The sequence below is a fragment of the Mycetomoellerius zeteki genome, unplaced genomic scaffold, assembly GCF_001594055.1.
Source record: "Mycetomoellerius zeteki isolate Tzet28-1 unplaced genomic scaffold, Tzet1.0 scaffold62, whole genome shotgun sequence".
NCBI lineage: Eukaryota > Metazoa > Arthropoda > Insecta > Hymenoptera > Formicidae > Mycetomoellerius > Mycetomoellerius zeteki.
Genome location: NW_017257632.1, coordinates 3,392,266 through 3,408,725, shown reverse-complemented (window position 1 = coordinate 3,408,725; position 16,460 = coordinate 3,392,266). Strand labels below are relative to the sequence as shown.

At 37.6% G+C, this 16,460-nt stretch overlaps 1 protein-coding gene across 1 annotated transcript; it reads right to left on the bottom strand.

The window, feature by feature from the left end:
- Window positions 1–1,003: 1,003 nt before the first annotated feature.
- On the bottom strand, window positions 1,004–16,042 carry Nf1 (neurofibromin 1). The gene is given in 27 exon segments (XM_018457310.1): window positions 1,004–1,065; window positions 1,164–1,376; window positions 1,474–1,694; window positions 1,819–2,008; window positions 2,086–2,291; window positions 2,492–2,578; window positions 3,506–3,610; window positions 3,687–3,808; window positions 3,888–4,146; window positions 4,236–4,376; window positions 4,461–4,728; window positions 4,730–6,511; window positions 6,591–6,794; window positions 6,889–7,437; window positions 7,506–8,067; window positions 8,258–8,562; window positions 8,660–9,540; window positions 9,701–9,774; window positions 9,898–9,939; window positions 10,107–10,293; window positions 10,363–10,409; window positions 10,412–10,706; window positions 10,972–11,212; window positions 11,310–12,006; window positions 12,099–12,317; window positions 13,005–13,326; window positions 15,724–16,042. Coding segments are annotated over 26 exon segments (8,160 nt in total). The 5' UTR covers window positions 15,784–16,042; the 3' UTR covers window positions 1,004–1,065; window positions 1,164–1,282.
- Window positions 16,043–16,460: the final 418 nt, after the last annotated feature.

The following is a 16,460-nucleotide window of genomic DNA, read 5'->3' as shown; positions in this document are numbered from 1 at the left end:
CTGGCATCTGGTATTCACATTGCTAATACATGATGTGCGAGATGCATCGATTTACATTCGACTATTCTCTCCCTTTTCCTTATTACTAAACTATCCCGGCTTACGTTACAATACAGAGAAAATGTTGCGCTTGGTCTCGCTTTGTACTTTAATAAGTGGTAGACAATATACACTTATATTGGTGTTTCTCTTGAGAGGATTCTAGAAATTATTCGTCCCGGAGCTTCGAACGCCTTGAGACGACAGGCGCCACTGGTCCAAATCATCTTTGCATTGATGAGATCTATATGCAACGACATACGACAAGGAGCGATACGATCCTTGCGTAAAAAATTACGTCTAGCATAACCGCATTTCTAGGCCCTTAGCTCAACAGAGACTCTTTCGTAAAATGATGACTGTTTACGGTATTTTACAATCAATTACTTAAAAATAAATCGTAAACAATATATTTTCTTGCGATAGAAGCCTTATGTTAAATATATGTTTCTATACAACGAAAGATTGCGAGCAATGGTTATTAATTTTTATTTATATACTTTTTTCCGCGGTTGGTTCACTATGGATCATTGAGATTCTGTATATATGTAGTGTATTGCGATCATGGCAGAACCAGTCAATAAATTATACGTATGATTATGAGAAAAATATTCAACAAATTTTTTTACAAAAAATTAACTGCATATCGTAAATACCATAAATAATTTTCTATTTGTAAATATTGATGAAATTATGACGAAATATTATATACTAATTCGCTGAAGTTTTTACGCTATATAGCGAGAAAATTTATGTTCACAATACAAATTTTCCAACTTTGTTGTAAAAGTGTTGGCAACATATATGCTATAATACTCATTTAAATCTCGTAGCAACACTATTACATTAAAATAGCAAGTATTGTACGATTCATTAATAAATACGACGCTAATAAAAAATAAAGTAAGGTTCTTCAGAAATGTAGCTTTCATTGACTTCCATTTCTGTAGATTCATTATATCGTGGACGGCATTGTACTAAACTGACACGTTGCAGCAGAAATAGGGGATAAATGTGTGCGAAGTTCTGCAAAATAAAATATTAGTAGATAAATTTCTTTCTCAATTAATAAATACTGAATAAGGAGATAATAATGTCTTCTAATGGAATTATTGATATCTCACCTATATTTACAATGCGATTATTTAGAGTTCGCACACCTCATCTGCCGTTGCAACTTTCGATTATTTTGCTTTTTATGCACACTTTTATCACATTGTCTGTCAGTATCATAAATTAATTGCTAAGAACGTGAATGGCCGCCACCATCATCGCCACCCGTATCTTCAGCTCGACGTATATCAATTGAATCGTCTCGCTTGTTATCCGTATTACGACTGAAACATTCAATTTGGCTGATATACATTGTTACATACGCACAACATAATTTACGCAAAGTTACAAAAGCGGCAAATACTCTAAAATAAGACTCACTCTGCATGAACGTCAATTTCTGTTGATACACGAGTTTGTTCTTGGACAGGAGATGATTTTGTTTTTGATGTAAAATCTGTTTGATAATTATTGGCCCGTTTACTCTTCCTGATAACTTCCTCTTTACTATTCGATTCTTGTATCAAATACTTTTCCAATATTTCCACCATTGCTTTCAGGCAATTAACAAACAACTCAGCATTCTCAGGCGTACAATTAGACTGTAAACGTATTATTAATTACGTTAAGGAAAATTAAGACTAGCTCCTCAAATCCAGTAATGATCCTTAGTATTAAAACTAAATAACCAAAAAACCAAATCAAATGCTAGAATTCAGAACTTACATTCGTATAAAGGCCTGCGAATCTCCAAAGACCCCGAAATCCGCAATTTTGCAAATAATGTTGCAAATGATGTTGATTTGAGTCTTCACAAGCTATCATGTTTTGAATAATCGTTTGTACTGCATTTAATATTACTTGATCTTGACAAGAAGACAATACACTGTTGATTTTCGCATCAAGCAAGTTATGTCTACAAAGAGATATTCGGCAAGTTGTAAATACTTGAAAATAGATTAATTTCTTTTCTATCTGTCTAAGAAAACTTACACGTATGGGAAAACTTTCGGGAAAACTATAGTTGCTTCCGCTAAATACTCATAAAGAATCCGCGTTTCGTTTTCGCTAGTGGAATACTTTACTAGCGTGGCCAGCATAGTTAGCACCAAAGTCTGTGTTGTAAAATCTGTTAACACTTCCGGATCGAGCAAAACGTTATTTTCGTTGCTTAAACTCACTCTCGTACTCCGATCTCTCTGTAGCGAAAAAAATATAAACATCTCAGTTTTCTCATTATATCGACTCATGATAAGATTAAGAAATTAGATATTATAGTCGCAAGACATTTTCATGTTTTCCAACATGAATAGTTAAACACAACTGCATCTCAAACTGCATTTGAAAAAAAGGAAAAAAATATAAAAATTGTTACTAAAATGACAAAAAATAAAAGTACCTGTTGTTCTGTGTTGTCCGTTGACTTATCGTCCTTTGCGCTCGGCACACTCAAGGATCGCTGCGATTTAAATAAAAGCCGGCCAGTCTTGTTAGTGACAAGTTGCATGATGTTTTATATAATCCAGGCAGGCACAGGCAGGCGCGGGCACACACCAAGAGAGTAAACAGAGATGCACGGAGGAATAAAATGTTATATGCGCAACAAGTCTACTAATATTAACTAGGAGTCGGATAGAGAAGTATAGCAGAACGATAGAAAAATCATTACGCGAAATGAATTTTCGTTCAATTCGTGCTTAAAAGCTGAGGTTTTGATTTTTTTCATGTGCGTCAAGAAATTCAAAAATAAAACATAATTGAAAAGTTCTATATCAAGAAGATAAATAAAGTAGGATACATATTTAAAGTATATAAATTTTCAGATAGATTAGATACATGGATATAGATACGTTTTACTGTAATTTTGTAGATAACACACGTACACACACACAAATTTTTAGGCAATAGGTTTTTTGATAAACAAATATTTCTTGGCAAAAGTGAAAGATTTTTATCAAACAATTCATAAAGATACGATAAGCGAAGCAATAGCAATAGAAGCAATATAATTTATCGCGCAAATTACACAAATTACGAATATTTTATGAGAAAGATAGTTCATATTTTGTACGAGTAAGCTTTGAATAATTTTATTTCGTGCGAGCATCGATTCTTTTAGGATCATGCAGTGCATTGTTTCAAAGTAACCTCATGCTCTCTGTATGCTCGAGAGTGATTTCTCTTTAACTTGCTAAATAAGAAATTGTGTGTGCGAGAATGGTGCTACATTTTGATATATTCTACATAAATAATTTAAAAAAGTAAGATTTTCGAGGACGCAAAAGTTTGTATTCCTACAATATTTCCAACGAACAAGTTAACTACGCGCGTTGCTACAATTATCGCTGCAGCTGATAAAAGAGAAATTCTTGAACAACATACGCGCGCGATCGTATAATTATATAATTTATACCTGTGCAGATTGTTTTTGTTGTTTTGCTTGAGTAAGTGCTGATTGATCCAGTAAATCCCAAGTTTTCTGTCTTCTACTTGTAGGATTAGAAGCTCCAGGCATTTCCTAATAGATATACAATAATCTCATATATTATATTTTATGTATGCTATATTACAACAAATAGAAAAAAGACAGTCACCGTATTGCGCGACGGTAGAGTGTCAAGAACATCTGAACTGCCTGATGAATCGTGCAAGCTTTTGTCAAGCGAATGTCGGATGTGACACCTGCTACGAACCTCTTCTGACACAGCCACTAACGCTGCGGAATAAAATTTGTATAGATTTTTTTTAAATTTTGATATAAATATTGAGCTTTCGATCTCTCAAATCAAACATACCGGTTAAATAAGGAACGCTTTCAGGCGTTACTTCAAACTTATCCCTTTTAGAGGGTTTAGCTATGATTGCCAGTAACATGGTCAATACTCTGACCGTCCTGGTGACTGTAGTTGGCGTAGGATGCCTGTAGCCTTTCAGGAGATGACCAACCAGCGCGAAATGAAAGTTAGACTTAAAGGACAGGCCCACGGTGTGATCCAATTGTTTAAATTGACATTCCAAAGGTTCACGCGTTGACATCATTACGTGTTCTAGTGTCTAGAAAAAATAGTAATAGTTTATTCTCTATTATTCTGTATATCAAGAGATATTGAAAGATTAATCAAAATTCGAGAAGAATTGCAGACCTTCTCGTCGAAAGTGCCCTGCGAATCAAGTGTATGCAAATTTTGCTCTAGAAGGGCTAGACCGGATGCGTATAACGACGTTTCGTCTAACTCTAAAACGGATGTGGCAACCCAGAATAAATACCTATGTATTGGAGATTCCTTAACAGAAAACGGTAAAATAGATTTAATATTGAATATTAAAAAAGAACAATCTCCAAGACTCTAAACGGGGAAGAAACTTACAGGTCTCAGAAGAGGTTGCAATCGTGTTAAGCACATAACAATAGCCTCTATGAGATTAATATCGTTAAAACTTTCGAGCGCCTTCATCAGTATCTTCAGCAATTGTTTCATATCTTGATCAGTTATACTTTTGCTGATACAACCAAAGACGATGAGCGCTCTCGGCTGCAAAGCCGGATTTAAGCAGAAAGCGAAGTTCTTCGCTAACAAAGTCCACGTTTTTAACCAATCGCATTTCGGAATATCCCGCATGCAAGCCTCTATAATTTATGACTTCCAAACTAGTTAAATAAAGTCTCTCCTTGTCCTGCGTTCCATACGCGCTTCTTTGATCGCTACTGAGCCACTTTTCATTCACGGGTTTATTGCTGGAGTTTGGATGTTTGTAGAAGGCTGTGCCAGCAGCAGATTTCACTTTGCTGATACCGAACAACAGGTAAAACTTTGGCAATGAGAACTCGTCTAGGCTCATCCGTAGTATCCTATGTGTATCTTCGGAAAACGCAGGCGAACTGCATGTGCATAATGAATGAATACTGTTGATCACTAAACCATGAGTGGAAGCTCGCATAGTCAAACTACCAGAACATACGAGTTTCCCTACATCCAGACAGTTGTTAAAGGATAACATCAAAAGATATCTCGCCAGGATCGCTATGTCGCTCCACATTATATGCTGCTCTAACTGTGTCGTCGGCGACATGCACGTTTTGTCCACTATTCGACATACCTTGTTAATCAGTTTCTTGGCGACCAGTTCTACGTTACCGGATGCCAGAGCAACAGCAGTATCCGCCATAATCTCGGCCATCGGCGAACCTAAGCCGTATCGTGCGCTACGTTGAAGAAAAATATCGAGAACAACGTCTATCAGTTCCGGCAACATGCCGATTGTGCTCCAGATCTTGGCCTGTATACTCGGATACATTTCAATTTCCTGAACGGTTAACGTAATCAAATCGTCCAGGATCTCTGTAACTTGTTTCTGCCGCTTGCCTTCGTCGTGAGGTTTGTAAAATCGCACGAGGTTGCTGAGCCACGGCGTCATATATTCCAAGCATAAATGTTTCAGTTCAATGGTCGATTCCCTGAAGCCTTGCATGCATTCTTTGAGAAACTCGAGCGTGAGATGTGGATCGTTCGCTGCCAAGGTCTCACTCAAGTGCTTGATAAATATGGTGTTATTTGATGGTATGCAGATACCGGACGTCTCCAACAATTGACCCTCTATTTTCAAGCCAAACGTTGCTGTGAGCGCGCATAGGTGATTGTACGCGGCAGTCCGAAGATTGGGATCAGGACTACCGAGATTCAGTAAAGCCATGTTCAGTAGAGTACCGGGTACATCTTTAGGCCTGATTTTCGAGTGAACGGACAAGGAGTTCGGATGCGATAGAGTCCAGCGACTCCTAATGTGAGCTATATTCTGCACGATGCTGTTGCAATCATTGTGGGCGAAAGTCAGAGGTCCTGCTTCGTTGGAAATGCTTAGCACAAATGAATTGTCATCCACTAAGCAAACTTCTTCTATCTCGGACGCATAATAGACATCATTTAAGAGAATGGATTGTGATAACACTTTAGATCTATCTATATGCGTTATCTGTAGTGTCGTTGGTCCGATCTTCACGGACACCCTCATTTCTTTATGAGATAGTTTCAAGACGCCGGTGAAGACTTTCAAGTCTTCATCCAGAGATAATGTTGCTCCAGGTAATTTTTGTTGCTCGACATCGATCACGTCGTTTAATTTTCCTTGGCCATCGATGAAGGCAATTTTTCGATTACCTTTCAATGGTGCCAGGATACTATCATGATACTTTGTGTATTCACGTACCCAGTTATTACAATTATAAATGTATACCGCGTGAAGATTTTCATAAGCTGCCGTAGGTAGAACGTAAAACCATTTTTGCAAAAATTCTGTCCGAAACCGATTATCTGAACACGTGTGAGTAAGATCGACGACTACATCATATGGAGAATGATAAAAGGGTTTTAAAGTTAGAATGACGTGATATATCAGTAGATCGCCATTCGTTTCGCCAAGTCTGAAAATTGAAGTTTAAATGATAAATTCTTCGCTATATCTTTACCGTTATTTTATATCTTATAACGATTTGCGCTTACTTGAATCGTCGTGAAATGTAGTAAAATACTGGATAGCCTTGTTTACTGGTGCCTGCTTGATAAAAAATATTCATGCTTTGGATACTTTTAAATTCTTCTCTCTCGTGCATATTATATTTCATCATGATCTCTTCAAAATTAGTCGAAGACATGTCTTTATTCGCCCATCGTGACATACGAACGTAAGTAGTAGAAAAAAGCGAGCTGAAATTCAAATATCGAATCAATCATTCGCGATTTATATTAGCCATCATGATGATGATGACGTAATCAAAGCGAGAATAGTTTCAGAACTCACTGGGAATCCACCGGTTTATGCTCGGGTGGCCCAAGATACGCTAATAACGTAGCCATTTTGTCAAATGGTCTCCTTCCGACAGCTTTATGATCTCTACTACTACTAAGATAATCTCCAATTTTTTCTTGATGATTCCACAACAATCTATGCAAAGCCAATACATTGGCATCCGAAACAAATGACATAGGATGACTGGTTTGATCAATTGTCTCGCAATCCGATGCTATCTGTATGATGAATCGTCGACCGATCTCAAAGTGCGTTCTCAAGAAATTGTTAAAAGGCAACATATGTTGCTCCTTGCTAAACTCTACATGATTTGCAATGTTCTGCAATATCTTTGACATAAGCATAAGGCCTCGTTTAATGTCATGTGGCACTGGTTTATTTATGATACCAGACTCTTGGGGTGAGACGATTGCAGGATTAATGAAACGCAGAAATATCACCGTTCCTACGGCTACAATGTTACTTTGCGGAGATTGCGGAAATCTCTTGCATAATACTTGATACAGGCAGTGACACATAGAGCGTAACTGCGGAGGAAACCTGAAAAGAAATTTTGGACTTGAGCGTTACGTGACTTTATTATAAGTTGTAATAACGATTATACTTACGTATCTGCCGATGATACGATAGCATTGAACACTTTTTGTGTCAACATGGTTAAGTTTTCACCGTTTTGTTCAATATTTTCGTTAGAGTCAATCCTTGCGCTATCTACTTCAAAACTAATTGTTGAGTTGTCCAGTAAAGGTATAATGAGAGGCTCGAGTAAGCCTTGCAAGTAGCTGGTGCCATAAATTTTAAAGCAGAAGGACATGATCTTACTTCCCAGAGTATTACCGCGAAAAAGAGTCTGTATACAATCAGTTAGCTCGACTTCTCGGTAGAGCATATTCCATAATAATGGTGATAACAAATGTTTTGCGTCAAACAGTGTCACGAAGACACGCGCCAACTCATCCATTTGATTCGTCGTCACTACATTAGCCAGTGCCATGGCGATAGGTAATTCGCCTTTATCACTGATCATTGTAACAAGTTGAACTAATTGTTCGTATCTATCCGCTAGGACAGTTTCGGCGAGAGTATCAAATTCCGTGCCCTGCTGAAGAATTTTAGTCAACACTTCCATAAATGCAGCTCGCGTCTGCAGATCTGTGTTGTAGCCCAAATCTAAGTAAGAAAAAAGTTAAAGTTTAATGATGAAATTATTAATTTGATAGTTATGAATAACCAAAGAATTGCCTAAAGAAGTAAAATAGTAAATAAAATTAAAAGCAGCAGACTTGTCTTTAGGACTTATATAATACATTCTTCCAGAAAATTTTTGGATTAAAACCATATAAACTGATTTGTCACGTACGTATGGAGTGTCTCAAGCCACTGTCTATATTCGCACTAAGAAGATTACTCATAGCTTGAATAGCAGTGTTGCGCAAAATGGCTACTTTGTTAGTCGTTAAAGTAGGCCGAGGCACAACATCTTTGTCCTCTGATGTTGATGATGGACCGTTGCAGTAGTTCATTAATTTCATAAAGAGCGTAAAATATTTCGAAAACAGTTCAGATTTTGCTTCCATCAATTCAACACGATCAGAATCTTCAGGCTGTAGAGGAAGTCCACGTAATAATGCTCCTACTGCTTCCATGCTAGCTTGATCCAAATCTCTATAGAAAGTTAAAGACAGATTTGATGGTCATAAGTTTTTATTTTTTATTTTCAACATAGAAATTAAACGTAGATGAAGTAGAAAAAAATATTTACGTGGCATAAGTTAGGATATCGTTGGCAGTTGTTGAAGAATGAGGATGTGTACACATTACCCACTCAGTTAAATATTCAACTAGTTTGTTACGAAATTTCAATTCCTGTCTAAATGCAAGATCGTCCCGCCTCTTCATCATAGCTTCAACGAGCTGGCATAATTTGGTTTTAATTAAAATCGAATGCACCGTCTTGTCCAAGTGCCTGACGTATCTAACGATTGCCAACATCATGCCTTCGATGCTAGTCATTCCAAGATATTCCGATGGTTGATCCGTCGTTGAATCCAGAATATTTTTCATTATAAATATAGTATGTTCAATAAATTGTGTGTTTAAATCTGAAACCACTACATGACCATGTGGGTCGAAGAATTTCTCGACAAAATTTTTTATCTGATCGAATAATATTGGATATAGAGCAGGACTCATCTCGTGTGCGACCAATTCCTTTACATGTTTCTGTATTTGATTGCCAAGTTTCTCATTGTTACAAATTAATAATCGTAGCAAGTTGAATATGAATTGTGTCACTGGACAACATTGTGCTTCTTGATTAGAATTTGATAAACCCGAGACAGAATCCTGTTGTTTTATCAAGCCCTTTTTATGCTCGGGATTAAAAGGGAATACACCATATGGTGGTCTATTAGGTGAACGACGTTGTAGACATACTCCACCCAAAGAGCAAAGAAACCCTGTCATGTTAGCCCACTCGTTAATTTGTTCTTCCATTTCGTGCTCTGAATTTTGGTGCGCCGCTCTCCGTTTTACATTGCCGCGACAAAACGGCTCTACCTGTACATCCTCAGTTTTGCTTTTAGGATAATTGGACAACTGCCGTGAAGTCGCTTCCCAATTTCTAAATGTTTCTTCCCAAGCCTAAAAATACGAACGTAAAATCTGTCGATTTAAAAAAAAACTATGTTTGAGATGTTTATGTTAAATATACAATTTATATAATGCTGTCTTATATAATATGTAGAGATAGATTTCATATTACACATAAATACGAAAAATAAATATATATTAATGTACGTACTGGTTGTATACCATTTACGCAATGTTCTATCTTTCTCAATAAAGATAATATTTTCTTTTGTAATGTGACACGCCCTGAAATAAAAAGAAACGTTAAAATGCTGTATTAATACAATTTCTTCATTTAACAATCAACTTATTAGAGAAACAACAATAAAAACATAAAAATAATGAACAAAATTGGAGACAAAGACTCACCGTAATTATATTCCTGATAATATAGTCTAGTCTCCCCGTGGGCTATTATCATAACAAGATCTTTAATATTCTACTACAGATGAATAAAACTATTTTATTAATTAAAGTAGAAAAATGGATTCAAAGATTCACAAGTGAATCTGGGAGAACATTTCTCTCCATCTGTTCTGAGTATTATCATAAAATTTCGTTGGAGAAATAAAACTTACCAGAGATCAATACGGTCGAAGCTTGCGCCAATTCTAAATACAGCTGATAATTGGGAAGCAAACAGGTCACTGCTACTCCATCGCTGCCGCAAAGAATTTCAGCTTCTTCGCATAATAGTGCAAAACAAGACATGGATACCAAAACAGCCTCCATGTCTATACTCCATAAATACATCAAACACACGACCTGGATATGTCACAAATTATGCAAATTAATTCTAACTAGTTATATTTTGCAATAATTAAAAGTCTGTACCTCAAGTTTAACATGTGCTTGTTTACTAGTCACAATGTGGCTGTCTTATTCCTGCAACTCAGTATCTCGCGAAGCCATTTAAGTATAGTTGTGTAATTGAAAATTTGATGTTGAATCAATTTCTGAGAGATTGAGAAGACGACTTGAGAACTGGCGTCCCAGAAAGTGTCAAGCGGCGCTTCTGGATTCCACGCTTTGACTTTATCTGGATGGTGTAGTACTAACAAAGCCTCCATCGCTTCATGGGCGATATCTGGCATTGTGGGCTGATGGACTAATGAGACAAGTCCATTAATCAGCTCTAAAGTGGACCTTTGTATTTCGTGACCAGCTGTGCCGTAACTCTGTAAATTGTTAAATTAATATAAGAGCCTTAGACATCTTATATTGATATTTATTATAATATCTATACGTATTCTATATAGTATATCTCAACTGTTGATATATATATATATATATACACATATATTTTTATAACTATTAATTAAGTATACATGAGTAAATGTTATATTTGTATTTTTCATCGATATCCTGCTGTATTCCTATTGTATCGATATCCTACTGCACTTATATTAACGATCGTCTTATATTTATTTATAAAGAACGTACATGCAACATTAACATAGGATCCACGTGAATGAGTCGGACCAACACCAGCAATAAGTTTTTGGAATTGGCCATCTCCTCTTTAGACTTGAGAGAAAAATTGTGAATCATGCGCAACGGCGTATTACTACAGTTCTGCGTCATTTTGTTCAGGGTATCAGTAAACATATTCCTGAGGTCTGTGCCGTATGAATATACAAGACTGGTCTCCGGCCACCACGGTAATCTCGGCTGTGTGAAAATTCTGAAATATGACATCAAATCACTTGGTCAGACTTGTCAATAATTTACAAGATCCTCGTTCGTGATCACTACGAAAAGAAAATATTTTCGGCACTTGCTTGTATAATGAGCTGACTAGGACGAACTGGTATGTTGATGGGTAGTTGACATTCAGACAAAATTTAAAAAAAGCTTCGTTGTTGACTGGATCGATACGAAAGGAGCTAATGTAGCAATCGATCATCAAATCGATGTCCTGCGCGCTATAATTCTGTCCGCGTGAAAATGGTTTCGAGGGGTTGAAGAGAAGGGTCATTAAATCGTCCATCAGTTGCTGCGCCAGGATTAGGACGACGTTAGTGATAGAATCGTTGCTGACATACGTGGCTGCTTTGATGAGATTGACGCATGTAACAGCCGCGGCCTCAGACAATTGGCGACTAGAAGAGCTACCGTGCATTCTTAAACTACGCTTCACGCTGTCGACGAACTGCTTCTTTTTCGAATACCGTGGAGAATCGGGTGGCCCAGTGTCGGCGTTCACGATCTCCAACACCTTGGGCGAGAGTATTAACAACATCACCTGCAACGGCCAAACAGAGGCCGCGCGACTCTTCTTCTCGGCGACGAACGTGTCGAGAATATCGAATAACTCCTCACACGCCTTACTAAGATCCTCGTTAGGCTGCTTCTGCATATCGGCGAACTCTTGCGGATACGTGTCCATCCAATTCCAGATAGCTTTCTCCAAGGGATTCATAATCACGAGATACGCTGACTTCTTACCAGTTAGTTGCCGGACTTTCTGTATAATTTCTGCAGCGATAACGCGTGAACGCACGCATAAGTGTATAATGTATTAAATTTGCGTATTATGCGATCGTGTGACGTTAATAATCATCGCCTACCGTTCAGTAGTCTGGTCAATCTGTGGACATCGAAATTGATATACTGCATCAACTCAATGTCACTACAATCTGAATTCTCGTCCCCGCTATTGGGCAGTTCTTGAAGCCTGGCAGATATCCGGTTAAAGACCGCGTTGAAGAAATTCAAGCTTAAAGCGAACAGTACTTTGCTCGCTAAATCCCTGATCATTTTCGTCTGTGGACTATCGTAGGGCATACCTGCAAGAAATTATAATTATCCTTGATAATTCAACTACTGAACATGCACTTTAATTCTCCTGTATAATCAGGTATAGTATACACATAGAAAAATATTATTCTATTGTAAAAAAAATGATTACTCAATTTACTTTCTTTGCTTTTTGAGTAATGCTTATTTTTAACAAAGAATATTTTTTGATAATAATTTTAAAATATGCTTATTACAAATTTTAGAAACACTCATTATACATATACCCAAAACAAGAATTTATTTTCTTTTGAAGAATATTATAAAATTAATCGAAGAAGTGACTTCATACAATAAGAAATCGAATATGTTTTAATTTAATAATCTTAACTAAAGTATTAAATTATTAGAATATTCAAAATATATTTTGAATAAATTTAGTGCTTATGATATTCCCTAAAATCTTTAGAGTGGAATCTAATTTTAAAGAGTGACAATTGAGCCAGGGTTGAAAAAGAGTGGTTCAATTGGCAATTTTTAAGAATAAAATTTCACACTTTAGAGTTAGATTCCGCTCAAAAAATTTTAGAGAGTACATTTACGAATATATAAACTTTTAAAATTAAAACAAGTAATTGTTACTTGCGTACAGTATGTATTTTTCTGTATGTACAAATCGATTCTGTAAACGTTAGATAAGGTCAACTTATCTCAACAATTTCCCTTGTTTGGCTCACCAATGAACTGGCATATCTCCCGAAGCAACAGTTTCACATTCATCGCCTCCTCGAATTTCGTTGTGTCCTTTGGTGTATTTGCCAGGCACTTCTCCAGCGTGTCCAGAACGATAATGATGGACTCCTGCCGATCTTGATCTTTGGATTGGAACGGCCGCTGACTGCTCGTGCTCGGTGTCAGCTCGTTGACTCGCTGCAGCATCTTCGTAAGACCAGATATAACGAGGGAGAAACGGTACCGAGAGATCTCTATTAGACATTTCTTGCTCCTCTTTTCGTTCATCCGAGAATGGGGATTTTCGGGACCGAAACGACATGGCAGCTATATTCAAAGGAGTGATCTCTTAGACAAAGATAAACTAACAAAAAATATACAATGTAACAAAAATAAATTAAGTATGTGTGTCCAAATGAGTAGTATTGTTGGATGAATCCATTTTCGTCTCCCGTGGATACGGTGATTATCAGGATGGAGGAGACACGCATGAATTAGAGGCATCAGGTGAAACGTAACAATCTTCGAAATAATAGTAGCGACAAATTGCCTGGACATTGGGAAACATCAATTTATATACTCGTGCGACTCAATCGATTCCGGTATTCCCTTTTGTTCGGTGTATCGGGCAACGAGCAGCGCGGTTGAGCTGTGCGTAAAGGGAATGCAACTTTCATTCATGAACACCCATCCCATTCATCGACTCGTATCAAACAGTAAGAGAATTCTTTCTTTTTTTACCGTCATTTTTATGGGGATGGGCAGGCACGAGCGCAGAATCTCATCCTGAAACTTATTTGACTTACCCGGAGATTCGTTGACCGTCGAATATCGTCAATTTCTTAATCTCGCGAATGTACGGTGCTCCACGCGAATTTATGTATCGCTTGTATTTATAAATAACGGATTTCGTAATTGGAGCACACACACAAAAGCATTTCCCCAATTATATTATTCTCACGCTAATCAGCGAAATAGCGTTCGTGAATCATAAATGCTCGTTGCTACCACCGTAGATTATCTTTAACCTTGGTTTAACTTATTTTTCATCTTTATCTCTCTAGTTCGAAGATTTAGAAAAGGATAAAGAGCAAATTAAAACGAGAAAATTAAAGTTAATCTACTGGTTGGTAGAAATGGACAAAAGTCACACGAGTTTACACCTCGCACCCCCTAATAGATACGTTACTGTATATACACCTTGATTGAGCTGCTCTTACGGCGAGGATGACTGGAGGCGGAGGGGGCGAAGGTCAAACCGCACGAGGGGAGCCGGGGGAGGAGGGGCCATCTTTGCAAGAATGCATCTTTTCATGAATGAACGAATCAAGGAGGGAAGGAACGACATCGTATTCTCGGGCACGGTGATAACCCCCCCACTTTATCGATACGCGCTCAAAACGTATCACCGTCTAGCACGATTATAGACGTTTGTTTCCCTTTTCTTTTTTTTTTTTTTTTTTTTTTTTGGAAAAGATAAATCGTAGGTATTCGAAAAACCTGTTCAGTTCGATTCTTTTAGCCGCGTCTACTGGCAAACGTTAGATCAACGATTGATCATGATGGTTTAATAATAGAAAATCTAACATGTGGTATCTCGAAATTGTATCAGACTTAAAGAATTAAATAAGATAAGATAAATTGTATTTGATTAATAGGTTGTTCTGTATATATTCTGTCAATTTCTGTAAATATTATTTAATATTTTATTTATGTAAATAAATCTTTTATATTTGTTTTTAAATGTTAGATTCTGATGTGTTACCTTTCGTTACAACATTCCAAAACTTTCGATTATCAAAAATTTTATTATTAAATCTTATTACTTTATCTTTGTTTTTATTGTTAAAAAATTGTATTGAATGTTTGATCGATTTCCTTATAAAATTCAATTTAGATCATACCCAAAAGTCGCACGCAACACAATTTATATACACAGAGATATCTTGTAAATAAATATAAAGCAATAGGAATCTTTCAAAAAACCAATGTCTGAAATATTGACATAAGATTGTACAGATAATTACAATCTTTCTCGTGTCTACATAACGATGCCTTGAGAATATTGTAAACATTTAGCTGTTGCCGTTGTATTCTAAATATTTAGCGGTTGATGAGGACGATCTCTGAAATATCTACGTCCTTGAATTGTTTCTTATGCCTGCTTATGCCGTGCTCGCTCCAAATATCGTACATATTCCGAATACTTAATTCTCAAGTTCAAATTCAGCAGGTATTAGGAGACAACGTTGACCAATTCATAGGTATGTACAATCGGTCGGTCGCGTCCTCGTCCTTGCATTCGTTGTTCCAGAAGTTCGAACATTCGTTCGAGAAAAATCATACCACCCCGCGTACCACGATTAACGAGTGGCGAGAGAGCTCGAAATTCGATACCCGGAGAACGGGGGGCGCGAGTACGACGGGAACGAGGCCGACGGTGACGGTACCGGTGTAATCCCAAGACGCGCCCATGAAAGGCGTTGACGAGGACTCGAGGAGTCGACGAGCAAACGGGCAAGTACCGTAAAGTCCGTAAATGCACCGTGGATGTGACATTACAGGGAGGAGAAGGAGGTGGCCGTACACCGGAAGAGGGTGGCGAGAGCGAGACGACGGGCCGAGAGGGAAGGAGAAGGAGAGGGCGAGCACGAAACGAAACGATCAGGAAACGAAGACAAGGAGATCGACGCTTCTCGCATCGGAGCATTGCCAATCGCCCACCTGATCCTCGAAACGCGTGATCACTAAATTCGCCCATTCCCCGGGCTTTTGCGTCCCCATCTCCGTCCGAGGTTCACTGACAGGCCGTTACCACGTACCACGAATCGCCAGCTCGCTACGAGCTGCGACCTTACGTCATCATTTATGAACGTTGACTGAACGACCATCACCGCGATCTCCGAAACTCCGAATCGCCCCCGATGGGAGGGGCACTTATGGTGGTAGGGCAGCGAAGATGATCGAGTGCAGTCGGAGGTACACGACCGCCTCACCGACGCATCAATTGTGCGCTATGTGCTCAGGAACGTAGCGATATAAACCGAAGGATCCTTTATATAAGAAATACATAAATTTCTATTCTTTATAAAAGAAAAAAATTTTATTTGTAAAAAAAAAAGAGCAATTGAAAATTTTCGATTACGATACAATTTTCAACCATCAATAATTCTATTCTATACTACATCTTTTCTTTATGACTATTTGCTTATTTGACGTTAAAACATTCATCCTTTTTACTTTATGATTTTGTAGAATTTTATTACATTATATTAATTGTGCTGTTTCAAACAATAAAATTTTGTTATTCATTCGAGAGAATGTTACATTTAATTATATACAACTAATCCTATAGAGAGACTACAGGGGATGATAGCTTCGTACAGCCCTGATTCGGTCAACGCTGGTGCACGATTACCCCTCCTTCAGCCACGTCATTCATAACTGTGCAACACGGCCTT